Source organism: Ciconia boyciana, chromosome 9 (genome assembly GCF_034638445.1).
Source record: "Ciconia boyciana chromosome 9, ASM3463844v1, whole genome shotgun sequence".
Lineage (NCBI taxonomy): Eukaryota > Metazoa > Chordata > Aves > Ciconiiformes > Ciconiidae > Ciconia > Ciconia boyciana.
In genome coordinates this window covers 25,719,674-25,740,856 of record NC_132942.1, presented here as the reverse complement: position 1 = coordinate 25,740,856, position 21,183 = coordinate 25,719,674, and the positions used below count along the sequence as shown (strand labels likewise).

Sequence of the window (21,183 nt, the reverse complement as noted above, 5' to 3'; positions counted from 1 at the left end):
TTATTATCTTTGAAGACAGCCAAAAGTACAAAGGTGCAAATGGACAGTCCTCATTTTGGACAAATGAAAACACCGACTACAATTACGCTTTGCTACCTGCAATCTCTTCTAAGGTCTGGCCATTGAGATTTTACACCTTTACTGACAGCTCTTTTGCAACCAGTGCAACTTGCAGAGCTGTTGCTCGTTGGTCCTACAAGAGACCCTGATGCCACGGGTGAGATGGACAAAATCCCCTCCCTGTCGGCATGGCTGCATGGTTGGAGAGGGAGGAGCAAAGGGCACCTCTGGCTCCCAGCCCATTGGGATGGCACAAGCAGCCCAACCTCAGGACCACCTCCTCAGCCCCGACAAGCTTCCGCTAACAGCTCTGAAGTGAAAGCTCGGTCCCTTCTCCGGCACCGCAACAGGATGTGGCCTCTTCCAGTTCATCCTCGTCTTTGGAAGGGGCAGGGCAGACTTGGAAAGCCAACCGCTCTCCAGGTTAGGGAAAATGGGTTTTCCCAATCCTTTTTGCAGGGCACTTGTGCACTGCGAAACCCTATCCGTGGCCACCTCTTGGAAGGTTTGCCCCAGGCTACACGGAGAAATGCGCTCTCCTACAGTGCCCTTCCCAAGGCCCACCACCACCATCCATGATCATAAGCCCCGAACGGGGCAGGTGCAGTCAGACTGCCCAGCGCAGCTGTTCCTGGCACCTTCTCCCTCTCCCTCTCCAGCCAGGGTTGTGTGGGAGCCAGTGAGCTGCCCAAGAGCTCACCCAAGACTGTTCACTGGTACAGACTGCTTCCCTGCCCAGGCACTGCTGCTGTTCACTGACAGAGGCAGCCACCACCTCCCTGCTCCTCCTGGGAAAAGGTACTTTTATTTGGAGTGGTGATCAAAGCAGCTGCCAGGGAAAAACCTCGCAGCTTCGCGACAAAAGAGAGAAGCTGTTTCAATCATGGCAATGTTAACCGACACCGCATGGTCAGGGGCAACTTGCGCCTGAGTCCTTATTTAAGCCCGTGACAAGTCACAGGCCTTCAAGCAGGATAAACCAAAGGAGACAGAGTTTTTGGCTTTGTGACACACCACACTATACTGTTAGGTGCAATCCACATGACAGTTTCTTACACAGCTCATCACCAAGCTGCCCTTCAGGAGCTCTCTCCTCATTAGCTTCTGCAGTTTTGAAGGTGTTCAAAACTCTGCGCTCACTCAGGGTGAGCACCGTTTGTCCAACTGCCCTGTTAATGCTCCAAAGGGAAGTCTGCAGCTTGGGATGCTGCTGTTAAGGATAAAGATATGGAGGGAAGAGGGGGAGACATGAAAATTTTCTCTACTCAACAACTTGCTCTCTGACTGGCAGTGGAAAGAAGAGCCATCTAGCACATTGTTTTAGCTTCATATAGATAACGTATTTATTGAAAATCTGCTTCACCATCAATGGTGAAATCATGACCAAAAATTACAAAACATCATAGTAGTTGGCTTTATAAAAATAAACTGCAGGAGTATGTCTCACCAATTTGTACTGGTCTCTCTCGCCCCCTCCCTCCTTTAATGGTGTACGTTATACTCTTCAGCACAATACCGTTCTAGAAAATTGCATTCCGTCCAAAAAAAATGCACTTGTTTTTCCTTAGCAGAGGTCCTTAAAGTGACTTTTCCCCCCGCCCTCCCCAACAATAAATATAGAAAATAGCCTCTAAACAAATAAATTTTAGTTTGGTCAGCTTAAAAATAAGGTCCATTTTCCCCCTCTTGGGATATGTAGTGACTAAGCAGCCATTTAAACAGTATTCAAGTCTTTGGTGGCTTCGGCTGCTTAAAGCTGCACAGTTTTATGTACAGATGATCCACTGAGGTCCTTTTTTTTTTTTTCCCTCTCTCCAGAAACCAAAGACTATGAGATGATGTCAGGTGCAAATTACTAGTACGATCAGTGCCGCATTTGCTGCACCTTCACTGGGAGCAATTGATCGCCCAGGAAAGCAACCGGTAAAAGGAGGTCATCTTTGGCAAGCGAGAGCTTTCACACAGAAGGCGTCTTTGGTGGATGAACCTGTTGCATAAGCTGCGGTCGTTTCACTCGTGGTTTCCGTCTCTTTGGCCTGCTCTTCGCTTTGTTGATCTGCACCACAAAGAAGGCCAGAACCACCATGGCACCCAGAAAAGCAAAGACTGGAATAGTCTGTCCTACGTCCTGGTTGTACCGGCCTGGCATTATACCTAGAAAGGCAAAGAGGTTTGGAAGTGACTAATGACCACATGAGCTATGATGTCTTTGCAGTGTTAACGCTATCTACCAAAACAATCTGACAGTAATTCTTGTTCAAAGAAGAAACAGCTATTAATCAGATTACATTTTCTGACAGGAAGATTAACAACTGCAGACCGATTAGTAAAATAAGACAGGATGCTAACATTACAGAAAAGCACCAGCATTTCCACCTTGACCTATCTGGGCACATGAAAGTCTAACACAGATTTCCCCTGCAACAACAATCTTCTGTTCTGCATTAGGAGAGAGATGCAAACGCTTGACCATAATTTTACCACTAAGTAATTTCTATAAATCACACCTGGTGCCACGAGGAAACTAATTTTGTGCTTGCTCCAAAGACTGTGCAGGCACACGGGGAGGATGAGCTAGAGAACCAGACCCTTCCTTTTTACAGGCATCTTTTGGCCTAGCAGCTCAGCCTGGGAAAAGAGCATGTGTGAGGCTTTCAAAGTACTTCCAGCTGGGCTGGCAGTGCCAAGCTTGTACAGGAGAGCACCCCGGCCATTAGACTGAATGCTGTTTCAAGTGCTACACTAACATCATTTGTTAGTGTAACACCTTGCCCAAAGCACCATTCTGACAAACTCTTCTGGACTCACCTTCTGCATCTGTGCACTCACACAAGGAATTTTAACTAGCAGGAGGAGCTGCTGACACCTGTTAGTCTGAACAGCACCAAAACAAACCTCAACTACCCAAAAAGCACCTGCCAAAATCTTCCTCCCAGTATATCACACATGCTTTCTTCTGAATAAACTATTCATATGCAAAAATATTTCTCTCGGGCTTCATCAGTCAGCCTTTTACAACACAGCCATGCTATTATTTGCATGTTCTTCACAACTGAAAATGAACACGTGGCTTCTCTTCTGGCTGCACAGTGCTTTTTTTTTTTTAAAAAGCTTATACAAAAAGCAAAGAAAACCAGCAACTTTCAAACTTTCAGTATTTACCTCCAGGAATGTCCCATGCTCCACTTTCTCCAGGGGACAATGGCCTCACTTGGGGTCGGTTCTGTCGAAAACTGGGCAGAGCCACTTTATCAAGGTCAATTGACAGCAACTTCTGATGTTTCCAAAGGTTGCTAGAAGAAATTTAAAGACAGAGGTGTCTGCCCACTTACTTCAGTAATGCAAGGAGTTTTGTAGAAATATATAGAGGAAGTGACAGTTGGAAAGTACAAATAACTCACTAGTTTTGACCCAAATGATAATCTGATCCACTCTTTAGGTTCTGCAGTTTGCAGGCCTCCAAAGTTAAATTCAGACGCGACAGGGACACACTTAGATAAGCAACTATTTACTAACAATTCTCTTGCACGCAGACTACAAAAAGTTACCATTAGCAGCTCAGTAGACAAGTATGATGCATCTATATGCTGATGCATTTGCCTCCAAGTGACTGACAAACAATACACCAGAAGGCAGATTTAGGTGAGCTGTCCAAGAAGCTGCTTCAGAAAACTATTTCAAAGGCATGCACTGACGATGGATTTAAGCAAGACCATTCACTCTAAGTTGGGATCAATCAATCACAACAGTGAATTGACTTGTGAAGCTATTTTTAAAATCCCCCAGTTTCACAGTGTAGCAATAAGGTGAGTCAGAATTATTCACTGACGAGGCATTAATCATTATTTCCTCTTTGCAATCTGGTATTTCTCTAGGAAAGGCATTCCAGCTGTCCCTTTCAAAAGCAGATGGAACAAATAATTTTTCATCTGAACTCAAAAGTGAGACCTTCTTGTATAACTATAAGAAAGATGTATACTAACCTGGGGGCAGTTTCATTCAAAGGCTGTGGTTTGGCCCAGGACAGGTGAGGACAAGCAGGAAGGGACCGGGGTTTAGGGTCTCCCAAGTGAGCCTCGAGCACCTTTGAGTATCGATGCAAATGGTTACCTGCAACTCACAGCAGAGACAGACTGGGTTACCAAAAGACTGGTAGGATAAGAGTTACCAACACTTGCCTCTGGCTAAACAGAGCAGCTGTAAAACCAGGAGCTCTTTACAGTAATGATGACTTGCAGCTAAATCTCAGTTAGAATTAACGAAAGGGTACCTTACAAAACAGTAAGACCGTGCACCTACAATGGTAGGTAATCCAAGTTTTGCTGGCAGCACATGAGACAAGACTGAATGCTTTATACACGCTCTGTAGCTAGAATGCTCCGTAGTAGAACTAGGTATCTGAAAATTCCTACTCTATGAACAGAACATTTTCTTTAGTCAAATCACAACTATATCATGACAAATCCCTCCAGTAAGTGCTCTCTTCTAGTAAAACAAGAGAACACTGTAAAGCTCACACCAAACTAATCTTACTGGCATATAACTCAAGGGGTCTGCCTGGGTCTTCCTGGGTCCACCCTGACACTCCCTCAGTTGTGGGCTCTGCTTGGTAGTTAAGGCTCTCACCTTCCATCCGCTCAGGAAGAGAGTAACCAGCTCCCGACGGCGGTCGCTGTCGGTTTTCGGAATGGCTGAGACTTGGCGGTGTCACCCCGTAAGAAGTGTACTGCAGGAGGGAATCCAGGAGCCAAAAACAATCTGTGGATTTCATAGCCCCAAGCCCCCAAACAAAATATGCATTATGCCACATTTCATATGGCTTATCTTTCTGTTAAGAAGGATATAATAACATCTAGAAGTACAATCAGTTTTTCTGGCTCTTGTTATTCTCCTTTTGAAGTTCTAGGCCCATTCAGAAAGATGCAACTTTCCTCCCTCCTCCCCAATACACTAAAATAATCTTAATCTTTTCAGTCTTAAAATATCATCTTCTCTTGTGTACCAAATCAGGTCTTTTGGTCAGTAGAACATAAACCAACAGGTTTCAAATATGGGAATTCCAGGTTGGGCAAGGCCATCCAAGTCCCTGCAAAAACGACGAGGTTTTTCGGTGTGGAAACACAGGAAGCTCAGAGCTTCTGATACAATTTCTAAGAGGGAAACAAAGAACCAACTATTTTTTGAAAGGACAAAATAAATACCTTGCAAAGAAAAGTAAAAACAAGGTAGTGTTTTCAGTGGAAAGTTATGACTCATTTGCTTTCCCAAGCTTAAAGAAATGAACTAACAAAGGAAGGGGAAAGGTTCTGGCTACATCCCAGCTAGAGGAAAAGCAGTACCTACAGCAGCTGTCGTACAGACCAGGCTGGGAACCAATGCCACAATATACTTGATCATGGTTTTCCTTTGCACTTCAATAGCATATGAACCCTTATTTTGATTCTCTCCTGAATTACTACTGCCTTAATCCAGAGCTACCCCTAACGAACAAGCAGTCCAGCTAGTTAACGTCACAAAACTTTCATTTGCAGAAGTAGGACAATGCCTTATCAGCTATTTCCACCACACAGCTAACGACTTTTCTCAGAACTTCTCCCTCCAGGAACAGTTGGCTGGGAATGGGAATTAATCTTCATAATCCTGGTGTCCCTTAAACCCTCACCTTTGATTTTTAAAGAGGTCAATCAGATTTTAAGGATTTATATTCATAAATGTTAGGAATGTACCTCAGTTAAAGCCACCAATGTCTCTGCAGGAGACATAGCTCCTGGTTCACAACTTAAAAGCTAATTTTAAAGGATTTCTTTAGAGCCTTCCACTTTTTCTTGCTTTACAGGTCACACTGAATTTAACAGCATTAGGGAGGTCACAAAGCATCGTTTTCTATTACCTAATTTAAAGCTATGTATCTTCTCCTACGCTACATGCTTTCAATAACCTACAGCAAGCACATAAGGCACTGATACGCTGGTGTTACGGCAACTCACTGGAAGCCACCCAAAGACAGATAAGGAGAAACCGGAGAAGTTCCAAAGAAAAAGAAAATGTGTGGGAAAGTGAGAAATAAGCTAAAGACAGAGAGCTCCCTTAGACAGTAAGTTCATTTAAACTTAAGTAAGTTAGGCAAGGGATGGATTAAATAACCAAATATTTTAAAATGCCAGTGACAAAAGCTTAAAAAATTACAAATGTACTTTTCATCACAAAAGGAAAATTCAGCTTGAACATTGCATTCAGTGGGAACACAGAGAAAGACCTCACATACTGAATTATCTTTGGCCTTTTGAGCCACAGATCTACCAGCCTGCACTTCACATGGTCAGGAGAAACACAATCAATCTCTTAAAAATTTTAAAAGTCAGATCAGACAGAGTGCTAGAAAAAGGTTTTATAAGGACCAACCACAGTGTGTAGGCAGAGAGAATGGCTTCTCTGGGAGTCATAGAAACTGCATGCACACACAACTCACACACTTGCTACCTAGAGTTGCAAACAAATGCTTTGAAAGCCCAAACAGAAATACCTACTTTCTTACATATTTACAACAGCTGGTTTGTGTTAAAGTAGAATAAGGGGAAAATAGTAATGCGCAACTGAAATGTTGAACATTACCATAAATCCTCACAGGAAACATTGCAAAGGGAACAAGGCAAACATTGCAAAGGGAACAAGGCACACTGATGAGCAAACTCAAAAGATAAAATCCATTGCACTACATAAACATTCTGAAAATACAACTGGGAAAACATAAAGGCATCCCCTAATGGCCTCTTCATAACTTCAAATGAAGCATGTGCTAACCGTTAGTGCTTTCTGGAAACAAAAACACCCCAAAGAGGCAAAAAACCCCACGAACCAAGATCCACCCCCTCCCCCCATGCAAAAAACCCACCCCAAAACCAGCCCCCATAGCTTGTGGAATGTAAAAACAGGCAAGAGGCCTTGGGTGGGGCTGGGGGGGAAATGCTCCCATCTACCAGAGGGCTATTTAATGTGGGGCGTTCTTTTTTTGTAACTGCACCTTGCAGCGTTTTCAGTAGAGCTCTGCAGAATTGAGATTGATCCCCAATTAGGAATATTTAGAGATTCCCTAGAAAACAGCTACTTCTGCTGGGAGCTGTAAAAACCTCATAGGACAATTGTCAGCTTAAGACAATAACTATTCCTGCATGTCAAAGCTTACACACCTTTTTGTCTATGGCTGTCATCCAAGCAATTAGAGTCACCGTACAAAACAATTCTGCCACCGCCTTCGGAAGTAACTTGGTAAAGTCCCAAAATAGGGACATTTTCAATTACAGCAGTCTCCTGTTTTAAAACTTCAAGACCTAAAGCAAAGCACAAATAAATTTCATAGCCTGCAAAGCATCAACATCAATTTACCTTACATCAACACAGCCTACATGGCAAACTTACAAATGCAGCTATGCCACTCTTCATTTCACAGATTTATGCAAAGTATTTTCAAAAACCCCATGATGTTATGATTAAAATGAAACTGCTCCAAGACCCTGATTGTGAAGCTTCCTACTGATATTAATGTATTTCCTTGTTTGGTGGAGAAGCAGAAAAAGACCTCACAACCTGGGTTATCTTCAACATGCTCAAATGAAAAATCCTAATATTTTCAGCAACAGGTATAAAAATCAAAATGTTCTGCCTTACAAATTGCATTATGTTGTTTTAATCCTGCAGAATTCTACAGGACACAGTAACTTAAGAATCAGCCATCACAGTGCACACTGCTCTTCGCCAACTTACTTTGCTGCCATGCCTATCTATTCCTACAAGAAAATCTACTATGGAACTAACAAAAGAGAATAGAGACATTCCATGAAATACAACATCTGTGTCTCTGTGAGCAGCAGCTGTAAGACAAAGGCTTTGATTGAACGCGTTTAAAGCAGCAGTTCAGGGGAAGCCCATTTTAAAAGACTGCTGGGCTTGCATTTCTCTGCAACTCTGCAGTTACTGTTACCCTCGCACTTCATCTGTTCAGCTTTCAATTCAGGAACAATGAAAAGTATTGTTTAGTAAGGATACCTAAGCCAAAAAAAAAAAAGGGGAAGAAAAGAAAAAAGAAACTCATGTAAGTTTTCCCACCTCCCCCTGCCCCCGCTTTAACCTTTGGCAAATTTTACTCCCTCCTCACCCCAGCTGCTCTTTGAACTGGCAGGCAGAGCCAGTTTTCAGTACATCCAGCCCTGCCATGGTTCAGAGATCTGCTTCTCAGCCTTTTCTGAAACACTTGTACCAATACTGTAAAGAGTAATTTTTAAAGGAGTATCATTTAAAGGCCTGCCTCCAAAAGCCCTGCAAGTATCTGAATAATAAACTGGCAACCTAAAAGACATGTTTGCGAGATATTTACAATTATAACTGAGATAACAGATGAACAGAAAAGATGAAAAAAGCACAGGAACCTTCCAAGTATGAATGGGTACGTGCAGCAAAACCCAGAGGACACCTGGCTATAAACCTGCCATTTGTATCTTACAAATCCATCCAATCATTTTATCTCCTGTGAACTGAAAGCTCTAATAAACAGCAGGGGGGAAAATACCCCAATTCATGAAGGAACTAAAGTGAAGTGTAGAAAGCTGTTTTTAGGTTAAAGGTTTCCCACCTCTAACACACATATTAAAAAAACAAAATAAGACAAATTTCAAATGCTAAGTATTTAGTCTCCTTTACTTGAGACGCTGCCTTTAGATAACAGCAGCAAAACACAGAGTTCTTTTGCTTTGTGAATTGCAATGAAAAGGATTCAACAAAAAAAGCAGGTCTAGCAGACTACTTGTCAAATTGACATTCTGCCTCTCTCTCTCACATAAGGAAATACCTAAGTCAACAGCATACAGCATTTCAGGGATATCATCTTTCCTCCAAAAGGCTCACACGGATGAGCTCCTTACTGTTTCAGAAGATTTCTCCACTAGGTAATCACGTCTACTGTACATAAGTCAAAAATACAATGAACTTGCTGATCTTCTCTGGCAGCTCCTGAGTTATATCAGAAGCTATGCATGTGCTTCTGCTCACACACTCAAACCCTCTATACCCATATACACATACCTGACCTGCAACATGCTAATGGTTCCAGTCATTTAGTCCTACACAGCACTTCCTAAAGACTCATAAAAAACGTGATTTTTTTTTTAAATGGCCTGCTGCCATTACAGTTCTGAATTACCACCTCACAAATGAAAAGATATGATAAAACTAAAGAGAATGGATATGCAGAGAGAACAGATCACTCACGTCTGAGAGCACGTGTGCCTAAAATTTTCCTTTACAAGAGTCTAGCAGGTGACATTTTGTCTACCAAAATTTTTCCTACCTATATCCTTAGATCACCACAGCTACCAGAACACTCACACCAAATTTGGCAATGATTAGGGGATATATTTCAGTAGCACTTGAAATTTGTGAGAAACACGGACAAGTAACACAGTTACAACACAATCCCCTCCCCTCCAAAGATGTATGACACATACATAGAGAGGTGTTTACATACAGCAAACACAATAAAAGACTGCATATATACACTTGGATATTGCTGTACTATATAAAAATTGTATACAGAGTCACATTGCAGCTGTCTGTTAGGCATCCAACTACATGTTCTAGGCAAAATGAAAAAATACCTACCCTGTCAGTGTGTTTTTAAATTCATTGTTTTTACACCTTTAGACTTTGTAACTTCACTTGTGCACTGACTCCAAAGTTCTACTTAACACACAAAAAAAGACAAGGAAGCGCATACCTTGATCCTTAAAAGTCTGTGCAATGACAATGCCATCTTCTGGAAATTTTGCAATACTGCATCCTGATGCATAATTCACTGAAAGATCAGAAAATTGCAGTTTAGACTAAAAATGACACTCACTTCCTTCCCACCATATTTCAGTGAGCTGTAAAAACAAGCACAGAAGAAAACATTCCGAGGAACACTGCTCTAAATTTGCATGTTTTGACCAATATGTGTATTCACAGAGAAGGCATTTCTAACCACAGCTTTCCCAGGTTCACCTTTACCTACCGCTTTCAAACCTTTCCATTTAGGAGACTGACATTATCTTTTTTAAACTGAAAAGCTTAATCAAATGCCATGAGAAATGTAGTATTTCACGCTAAAAGTCATTATTTACACTACAGAGAACCTGTCTCCTTCAATCAACGCTGGTGAGCGTACAGAGACCTCAGAGTTGGTGCCTTCTCTTTTCACATACACATTCCAAATGAACTGGTCAGAAGACAGGTTTGGAAACAATGCTTGAAAACATCAAGTGACTTGGTCAGATAAAAAGAAAGACTGGAACCTTTCGTTTCTAGGAAAGACCTAGAAAGTCTGAAAACAGTAAGGTCACAGACCTGTGGCATAACAACAAAGTTTTAACTTGAAACCAATCAATCATATTCATTTCAGGGGGAACAATTAAAAAGATTACAAGAACAGGAATTTACAAAACATCTCAGGATGTTGTGATGCATGTCCAAATTGGTGTACTCCAAGGAAAAAGTCCCCATTGATTTTCTTCCCCCAAATTTTCAAATTTCCACATAATTGCAAAATTAAAATCAAAGGCTTCATCTTAGCAACTAATATTTATAGTCCAAACAAATACAGACACACCCCAACAATACTCTTCCATGTACCGCATCTGGAATGCAAGCCTAAACTGAGGACATTCATTATCTGGGCTGAATATTTTTCAGATACAGTCTACGAAGGAAGTAATCATTTAAGCATGCTTATGAGACTCTTTTCACTGAATTTGAGTGGTTCCCTTGACCCTCACTCAGTATCACTCTTACAGAAAACTCTTTTCCAAACAACACACTGTAGCGTGCGTAGGAAAGGGACTCCAGTACTCACTTTCATGATTTGCCATGGTAAAATCACCTTCGTACAGCCCGTCGCTAAAGGCCATATTCCAGACAGAAAGCAGATCATTGAGAGCTGGTATATTAGCACCTCCAGTATCAGGCATCCACCACTGCCTATAAAAATTACAGCATAACACAGTTTATTAGTACACAGAATATACTCCTAGAGTTTGTATAATGAAAAGTCAGGTATCTTCCCACATGCAGACTTTTTCAAAGTCACTTAAATAATGAACTACATCTCAAAGCCTTATTTAACTCCAGCAGCATGTGAGCAGCTGTCTCTCTGACACCAATGTTTTTGAGCAAAAGTTAAGTAATACTAATGTAAAATTCTCAGTGCATTCCAGTTCCGTGGAAAACTTCAATTTGCTAGAAAGAAATTCAGTCTTACACTCTTTGTTTGGCTAAGATGAGGCAAAAACAATGGTCATGTCATTTGCTTCTCCTTTTTCTAATGAAGCAAAATGCTACTTGCTCACAAACTGCAGAACAGATCTTTCTAACTTAACAGGAACACAAAACAGGCTGACAACTACAGTAATTACACGGGTTTTTCTCACCACTGGTGATATGACCATATCTTCCCTTTATATGATACACTGGAACAATTTCAATAATGGGTGTGCAAGCTGGCAATTCTGTTTGCAACCCACATTTTCTTTCTATTCTGCTCCCCGAAAGTGAAAATATATCCATTTTTCTTTCCTGGTCAGTCTCCCATTTCTTACTTCTTTTCATTGTAAATGTTTTTCTGGGCTTTAAAAGAAGATTACATTACCAAGGGGGCCTTTGCAATCATGATAAAATAGGTAGCTATTCTCCTTAAGCTGCAGCTTAACGTCAATTTTGCTCTTCAGGTAGTCCCTTCTTACAGGTAGCATGCAAGCACTAAAGTATAGCCTATCACATTTCGGATTTTTAGGGTAATATGTGCATAAAATGTCAATTCTATGGCATTTTATTTCACAAAGAACTGATACATATCAGTACCTTGTGTTTTCATCATAAAACTTGACTTTTCTCATCACGGATGTGTTGTACCAGTCACTAAACACTATAAGGGAAAGTCCATTATCAACATCCCTCCTCAGCTTGGTGATCTCTTCAGGAAAATACTCTTCCTCACTGTCCACCATCAGTAAAGTCCCTGTGTGTAAAAGCAAAAACAAGAGTTCACCAGGCTGTTCACTGTAATGTTATCGCTATTCATGCAACCCATGCAAAAATCAACACAACTGCACACTTTGCACAATATCTGGTTCATGTGCCCTGCTCTGGCAGCTCACCTAAAGAAGTCACATTTAAGGATGGGAAATATAAGACAATTTAGTTTACAAATGTATCCAAAAATTGGTTTGGCAGCATAGTATGCTTTTTAAGGGTGTTACAACTCATGCTTGTATGGTCTTATGAACTGAATGCCTGCATATGTCAGGTGTGTATTTTGCAGTTTGGTCTCACTCAAAGGCTCCATAAAACAAGCCAAACTGTGGCAGAAGAGGACAATCAGGAGATTCACCAGTGATCCAAACTAAAGTACTAATGTAGATGCACCCTAGTAAGAAGGTTTCTCACTGCTCCAATTTTAAAAAGGTACTCTGCTCACTACTGCAGATTTGCAGCCAGGTAGACAATTATTCTGAAACTTAGTTTGATTCAGACCTTGAAAACTACAGCTGCTTTTTAGCAGACCTGACTAAAGTGCCATTGCCATTTTCATATAACTCTCCCACTCCTGTGAACAAGCAAGCACAACCTTCTCTGCATCACTGAAAAACACAACCAAAAACTATACTTCTATTTCCTGAAAAGATGTTTATGCTTTTAGATTGCTCCTAGATAACAAACCATTTTGCTTCTTCAGTTTCTGACTGCCCAGAGAGATGGTGGAACTTCCATCCTCAGAGACAATGCAATTTTTGACAGGATGATACCCTGAGCAACCTGATCAACCACAGACACTGGTCCCATGTCTTATGGTCCCTTGCAACCAGGCCAACTCTACAAGTCTGGGCCGTTTGCGTTTGGAAAGCCTTCTGATAAAGATCCTGTAGAAACCACGTTAATGACTTGGACGGTGGGACAGAGTGCACCCTCACCAAGTTTGCAGACAATACAAACTAGGGAAAAGTGGTAGATGGACCACAGATCACTGCATTTTCCACTCCTCACTTCTTCCTGTTGAGGAAATTCTGGAAGCCCAACAAACTAGTAATCAAATGAGATACAGTGTAAGACTGGGCTCATACCATCACCAACATGGCTGCTGCACAGGTAACACCTGAAAGCTGTTGGAGTAACCACAGGAGGACTACTAGAAGAGATGAAAAAATCAAGTGTACCAAATCTTCTTCTCTACTTAGTGCAACATACAGTAAACATTCTAAACTTCTTCTTTGGGCTACTGCATAGGAGAAAACTGGTTCAGGCTTTCCACCCATTTCTCCAACAAAATGATAGTGAACCAGAGGAGAGAGAAGTCCCCTAATGCTGCTCCCTATCAGCTACAAAACCAGTGGTCTCAGAAGAGAAACTTTTTTGTCACTTTTTTAAGGGCTACCATTTCTGTATCCAGTTGCACATCCACTGAACTCAAAAAGGAATGGTGCGATATTTACTGAAGAATCAAGATAAACAAAAGATTACTACTGACAACATTTCCAGAACTAGAAAATTGCCAGGAGAATGCACCCTCACTTTACAGTCCACTGAAGAACAGCGCAGCCCAAAAGAGATGAGGGTCTTACTGGAGCATGTCATGGTTAAATAGAGGGGCATACTGGGGCAGAAAAGAGCATGGACAGCTTTGTTTGTCCCCTGTCTGGCAAATCTATCAAATCTCCTTCCTGATGAACACAGAAGAAACAAGCCACACACTGCTTTGCTATCGCATATGGTCAAATGGAATACTTTCCCCACTCTTTTATCTATCCACAAAGATCAGTGTTTTAAAATGCCACTGCTGAGGGAAAAAACAAAACAAAACAAAACAAAACAAAAACCAAAACAGAACGGCCGCTTTTTATTTTAGTCTGCTATTCACATCATGCTTAATTTTGACTGTGCCAAAATCTTTTGGCAAATACAGTTCTGCCTTTGTGGGACGGAATACAGAGGGGGCTTTTAACCCACTCAGAGGTGGGCTTTCCCTCTCATTTTTTCATGATAAGGATAGAAAACTGCACTAATTCTACTAGACTCCCAAGCAAGCTTCTGCAGTGACACTTTACATAACTAAGTATCAGCATATAAATAATAAATACACCCACTGTTATAATATTTTTCTACTACCATGAGAATTTTTCTTTGCGCCCCCACAGCAGCTTTCGTCTTCCAAAAACCAGGCCATTTCAGAAAGTAGTGAACAGCATGGAAAACAAGGCAATTAACTCATGCTTACCATACTGACTTGCATCAAAACATGTAAAAGGGGAACCAAGAACCTCAACAAAGTACCCCATGCTCCTTAGGTGCTGGTACATGTCCCTGAAGTTTGTGTGGATATGGTCACCATTCCTTAGAAAAGAGAAAAGTGTTGAAGACATTTAAATCTGGCATGCAGAAATCTGATTTAAAACCTCTAATTATAGATTACTTCCTAGTTTCCTTTCTAAAAGGTCCATTTTTTCGAAATGATAACCTGTAGTTTTCCATGAACTATCTCCTCTTTGCAAAATTCTCCACAAATGACAGTGGTTCCGAGTGCTACAGAGTTAGTTATACAGTCAAAGCTAGAGATTGAGCATGTTCCTTACAAAGCACAATTCTACATGTTTGCATCACACCACAGAGAAACACTGCTGCATTAAAACCTGATGCTCTTCACAGGACTTCCTCCTCGCGAAAGAGCCAGTAACAGCAGTTTTTATTACTAACTGGAAGAAGCACACAGGGCCACCTGTAAATAATTGCTGAAACTCAGCAGAGAGTTCCTGTCCATTTCCCACACCTGCATGCTCCAAGTAGCTTTCCAAAAGCCTATGTCTTGGTCACTGACGCAATTAATTCTCACTTATACATTGTTGCATGATTCTTATTATGGATGGTTTCCCTCTCTATCTATGAAAGACAACCAGTTAGCTGAGCCTCACCCTGCTTCAAAAACAAGTCTCCCTGAACAGACAAGAGGTTTCTTCTTTAGGATTCAGTCTTTCAAATTTCTTATGTCTTTTTGATAAGCAAATGCTGAAGTGGCTAATAAAGTGCCCCCCTTAACTTCCTGGGAGAAGTTAGGGCAGAAGAGAAAAATGCTACACTTTGAAAGCCAAACAAAAATCTCAGTGTATTAAATGTGCATTTTAAAAGCTTTTCATTTCATGTGAATAAAACCATAGAGCACGAAAAAAATCCTGCACCAAAGCATGCAGAGTCCAAGTGCTTTTCATGGATTTCTTAGAAAAGATAATCCCATGCCACACTGAAAAAGGCCAGAGCTCTCTGGCATTCAGTAAAGTTATCCTGTATCATTAACACACAATCAAGAAATACTGATTTAATAGAACCTGAGATAAATACCAATCTAACGGATCATTCTTCATCCTCAAATTATCCCTGGGGAAGTATCCTGGTGGATAACGGAGATTATGATATTGATCCCAAAGGACTCGCTTACTACGAGGTGGAGTAGGAATAATCTTCACTTTTATTGGAAGCTTCACGGTGGAAGTCTGCTCTGCACCATTCTTAGACTGAAGGATAGAACAAACTACAGTGAAATCCTTTTTCCCCACAGGAACATTGACTTGTTAACTGTGGATTGTAAAAGACCAAAAAAATGGAGGTATCAAATCTACTATTAGTCGCCAGTACCAGCTCTGGAGACAAAGAGATTACTTTTGCCTTAAATCACCATAGTATTCTTTCTGCACTCAACAGTTCATATTTATGCTCAGGAATGTAAAATACTTAAAATATGTTACAACTGTGATTTGGTTCAATCATTCAAAACCTTAAAAACTTCTCAGGAACAATTAAGCATGGTTCTAGAAGAAATATATTTAAGTAATCTCTTTTTCAAAACACATTACTTAGAATTAACAATAAACAAATGAAATTATGAAGTCAGTCTCAAAGAGAGGTTTTCTGAGTCTAAAGTATATCCAATTCACAGGTTAATCCTGCTCTCAACTATAAAGATCATTACTTGTACTCTTCAATTTCCTGACCCCAATCTAACTTACGCTTCTAATGACGGGACCAGAGCAACCCCTTAAAAAGAACGTATTTGTATATCGGGAAGCAGTTTTAATAATTATTAACACAGAAAAAACAAAATGCACAGAACTTACTTCATTTTCTGCAGGGGATGATACTGTGATCATAACATGACCTTGAGCGATGCCTTCCCAAGATGCTGCTTTCTTTGCTACAGAGATGGAAATTGCTAAGTATCCAGACCAAGGCCACAACACAGGGGAATAGGAGAAAGCCACTTCGATATTATCCCCGTTTTGGGGGAGATAGGGTTGCCAGTCTGGCTGTGAAATGAATAATACAGAACACTGGTAAAACAGCATCTGCAGTCACTAATTTTTGCACACATAGCCCTCTTCCTCTGCACAAAGAAATAACAAATCTTAGCTTTTCTGAAGATTATGTCAAATTTAAAAACGTCCACAAAGCCCAAAAGGTTGGTGGTGTGTCAGTGAATCAACCTAATCGTGACAGCCTTAATGATACGACTATAGGCTTTTCAGAGGCAGGACTACCTAAGAAGCTATCTGAATAGCATGCTGCCTAAGTGCACCTGTTTTAACGTTTTGGGGTCCTGTGCAAAAATTTATTGGTAAGAACACAAAATTTCCTTTCAGTAATAAAGAGAGCTATCGCTATAACAGACGCAGGCAAATTACATCAGCTGTGTCTGAGTACTACCATAAGCTAATGATGTTGGATAAGAGTTCAACACCTTTTAATGCAAGCTTAAATCTAAAACAGACCTCAGGATTCACACTGAAATGTTGAAATTAAGCTCATTTACATTGGCTAGAGTTTTGGGATAGGTGCCATATTTAACTTGTATCAATTCCCAAATCTGTTCTACATTTAAACTTACTTAAAGCTTAATGAAAAAAAACCCCAAATAATTAAAAACCTCCTCAGTTAACCAACATGCTCAACATCACTGGTGTAGAAGAACAGGTTTTGCAGCAGACCTTGGTACGTCAATACATTCAGGTCATTTTGACCCATGGAAGAGGCATGATTTACAATGTCAGGATCCTTTACTGAGATTGCTTATGCTCCAGACCAAAAAAAACAAAGATGAGGAAAGTCTGTCCAGAAGATTTTAAATGCTATCAGAGAATACAAAGAAATCTCTAAGTACCTGTCCATCCAAACTGGTTTTACAAAGATAAAATGCTACACGTCCCTGAAACCAATGCATTGCTTGAAAACTTGTAGACAGCTCATGCTGACAAATCTTACTAATCCAGGTACGTCCTTTAAAATCAAACATTTTGTATTTTTTGCTCTCAGCAGTAAGAAATCTGATTTGTTCTATGAAATTTGTAGTTGTTTCTGGGCAGCTTTTAGCAACATTAATAGTCAGGACTGCGAACAACATTAAGTCTTACCTTGTCTACAATTCTCCCAGTGACTCCCATACCATTAAGGATAGTAACATTAACAATGGTTGGCATCCCTCCATAATATATGGGCTGAGAGCAATAGGGCCACATGTAGGGACATTCTGTCAAGTCGATATAGCTTGGACTCAAACTACAGCAGTATGGAGGAGGTAAAATTTTAAAAAAATAAATCAATTAACAGAAGAAGAACATGCCACTATACAGAACTATGAAAAAGTTACAGATAAAACATGACAGTCATAGTTACTCTATCAAGCTCTCACCTCGCTTCCCAAATCTGCCCTAAAATGTTCTTCCTTCCCCCTCTTATTTTTTTTATATTTTAAGTTTTGTGGAAAGATTTTCACAAAAGAAAAGAAACTTTTCAGCACAGTGAGAATGTTCTTATTCCGGAAAGTTAAAATTTAAGTACTTTTCCACTGTGTTCTAGGTTACATTATTCATAACATCTGAGGCTAGAAGAGAAAGTAAATTTAGCTCTCATAAACACTTCATCCCCTGCACTGCTATAACTTAGGCAGAAAATACACTGACTTTTCATCTTCAAAACTCTTGTCAAAATTCATGCTTCAGGATTACAAAAGATTTGTGCAAGTTCTCTTCGTTGCATAAGCACAGATTGCTCAACTGAGTTACACATGCATCACCTGCTCTCTTAAAAGAAATACAGCAGATTGTAGTGTATCATTGATTAATTAAGGATTAAAATTAACCTGGCCTGTGGTTTATAGCTGTTGAGAATCTGATAAGCTCTCAGAAGATCCAACTTGCCATGTCCTTGTTCAAACATGTTGACTCCAGGAAGTCTACGCGCTGATGCAATAAGTGCCTGCTTCATACTTGCTGGATTCACCAGTTCACGCTTCTGAACTGTGCTGAAATAGGAAACAATAGATCACATTAGCTAGAAACTGGAATAAAGGCCACCTAGTCCTGTTTACCATTCCGCCTTAACAGTCATTTGATTTAAAGAAAATGCAATCAAAAATCAGGTTGCTGTGAGTAACATCCACAGTTCATATTCGTCTATTATTACTTGATTTCTCACTGGAACAGCTGAAGAAGAGTGACAAGTTTCTGACACATTTCTCCTAAAACTAATATTACATGAATTGTTCTCCTTACAATGTGCTCCATGACCAGCAGTCATTACAATCAGGGCAGTATTTTTATATGCTAAATAAAATATTCTGAAAATCAAAGCCTCTGTAACTGGAAACTTGCTAGTATCTTTCACAACATGACTCTTCTGGGGGGGGAAATAGCTTTGTTGTTCAAAGAAAAACACACCATTTTATGGAGGAAATACAAGGATGACTTTGAATTTTTGGTATAAGTGTTTTTCAAATAAAGGTTCGTCTCATCCTTATGTAGTAGCAATGACAAACACGAAGTACAGACTTGCAACGACTCCTACTACCTTCCTTTCAAGTTCTTCAGTGTGCAACAGATGACTTATGCAACCGGATAATAGCCATAAAACCTTAAATCCTGTAAAATTTACAAGTACTTAGATAATTACCTGCTACAGGTGCCTACTTTGAGCAGCTGCTCTTCTACAACACAACTGACAGAAGCTCAGCAATTCAAAATGATTAAAAAATGTGACAAAATTACTTCAAAGTACTGTTCTCCCTAGTTATATTTTCAAAGATGTAACTATTATTCAAAACAGTTCTCAGATTTTTCCCAGGAAATTTAAAGCTAGTCAGACAAGGTAATGTCTCAGGCAGAAGAACCCTGATTTTATCCTCTGATTTTGTTTTCCTAGATCTAAACACAATTTAGTTTTATTTGGTGGGTTCTTTTAAGGGCCTTTTATGACCCTCCTGCATCAGTATCTTTTTAGAAATTCTTATTTAAGACTTACCTTACCAGCAAAGTGACAGCACCTGCCACCACAGGAGATGCAACGCTTGTCCCAGAGAGAGAGCGGCATCCACCTTTCATACCAGAACCTCTCACTCCAGAGCCATAAGTAACAATATCAGGCTTCACTCTACCATAACCTCCAGGCAGCTCCTGTGAAAGAAAATGGATGGATTATTGCCCTAATACATAATGAACACTGGTTGCTTCATTTGGGCATTTAAACTAACTGCAGGTCATTCAGAAGTAAAATTATCAACTAAATTAGCTGAGGTTCAGCATCACAGAATAGCAAGTAACACCTAAAGAAGGACTCAAGCTGTTTATGACAAGTCCTCAGTGTTTCGACGTCAACATTACTGCCAATTACTCTAATATCTATGCTAAGCATGAAACCACTGACAAGATAAACACACTGCTACCTGGCTAATGAATGAGATGCAGCACAAACCGAAACATGTAATAGTCCCCTTAATCAAGATCACAATGCAATCTCATCTGAAATCATGCGTGCAGTACCCATCACTTCAGTTCAACAGGCAAATAAGTGCAATGTTACATGTAGCACTTGGAAATCCTAGGATTTTTAAACTAAAGGAAGGACAAGAGCAGGCCTTCATTTTTGCAGATTTAACCACACAAGCAAGTCCTCACCATAAATCAAAAGGTACTCTCCGTTTTACAAATACATCAAGAATGTCAATAGTGGTCAAGATTAATGATGAGAAACCCTGCAAAGAACATTAAGCTCCTTGCTTAAAGACTTACAATCTTTAACTATTCTGATCTTTGATGAAATCTTTTATCACTGGTTACTCCACACATACCATCTGCACGGGATTACCCCTTCAAAGAAGGCTCCCTTTCCAAGGCCCTTATTTTGGCTGCAAATGTGGCTGGCCATAGTCAAAGTATCTTACCCAAGTGGTCATTCCCCTAGATGAAAAGCGAGCTATATTATCTTCAAAGTCAATGCCACCTACTCCAATCACATCCATCTGGTCAGCAGGGTTATTGAGAGTCCTAGAACAAGTCGGGAGATAGGGAGACAAAAAAAAAAAAGAAATCCAAACCAAAAAACAAGACACTGTCATAAGTTTATCCTCATAACAGACATGCTGCCATCAGATTTTTGTCGGACACTCTTTTTAACCTCCACCAAAACAAATTTTGGTCCTACCCAATACAGTTATACTTTACAAGCGAGAGAAACTTTTCAGGCAGTTAGTAACTCAGTAACTAATTCAGTAACTACCAAACCATGTATCTTGAAGACAAAACAAAATCTATTTTTAGGCATTTATTTTACAAATATACCACAAGTCATTCTGGCTCGATCCCTGCTATACTCCTTAAGCCCAAGATCAGTACCCAAAGATGTCTGCTCACACTAACAGGGAAATGTCAGCTGGAGGTACTGCCATTCTCCTTTTACTGACCTTCCACTATTTCAATGAAAAATATTTAGATAAGTACTTCACAAATTGCTGTACTACTACAGAAAGTGATAAAGACAAAGGAAAGAGGGTTTGACTTGAGTCACTTTCTATAAACAGGTTGCAGAAAAAAGAAGGAAAGAAAACTTCCTGACCAAGCACAACTACTTCCAAAAACGTATAACGTATTTGCTTTTCTTTGAAGTGGTCATTGAACTTACCCATACAAAGGCCCGTCATTGCCAATAGCAGAAACCATGATGACATTGTTAGCTGTCAGTTCCCATACCTGCAAAAAATAACGTTTACAATAAGGCTCTGCCACCAAAAAA

At 40.2% G+C, this 21,183-nt stretch overlaps 1 protein-coding gene across 4 annotated transcripts in view; it reads right to left on the bottom strand.

The window, feature by feature from the left end:
- Positions 1-1,389: 1,389 nt before the first annotated feature.
- MBTPS1 (membrane bound transcription factor peptidase, site 1) overlaps positions 1,390-21,183 on the bottom strand; it is a 27,836-nt gene continuing 8,042 nt past the window's right edge. For 2 of the 4 annotated variants that reach the window (XM_072873465.1, XM_072873466.1), the window contains exons 8-23: positions 21,073-21,140; positions 20,336-20,438; positions 19,417-19,568; positions 18,260-18,421; positions 17,532-17,676; positions 16,242-16,430; positions 15,469-15,641; positions 14,354-14,469; positions 11,944-12,100; positions 10,940-11,064; positions 9,827-9,904; positions 7,248-7,388; positions 4,687-4,818; positions 4,044-4,170; positions 3,223-3,353; positions 1,390-2,214 (exon numbers count right to left, since the gene is read on the bottom strand). In XM_072873465.1, the coding sequence (XP_072729566.1) occupies positions 2,018-2,214; positions 3,223-3,353; positions 4,044-4,170; positions 4,687-4,818; positions 7,248-7,388; positions 9,827-9,904; positions 10,940-11,064; positions 11,944-12,100; positions 14,354-14,469; positions 15,469-15,641; positions 16,242-16,430; positions 17,532-17,676; positions 18,260-18,421; positions 19,417-19,568; positions 20,336-20,438; positions 21,073-21,140 (2,196 nt within the window). In that variant the 3' untranslated portion in view covers positions 1,390-2,017. The remainder of the gene's footprint in view (positions 2,215-3,222; positions 3,354-4,043; positions 4,171-4,686; positions 4,819-7,247; positions 7,389-9,826; positions 9,905-10,939; positions 11,065-11,943; positions 12,101-14,353; positions 14,470-15,468; positions 15,642-16,241; positions 16,431-17,531; positions 17,677-18,259; positions 18,422-19,416; positions 19,569-20,335; positions 20,439-21,072; positions 21,141-21,183) is intronic. The other 2 variants (XM_072873467.1, XM_072873468.1) reach the window with 2 other exon arrangements.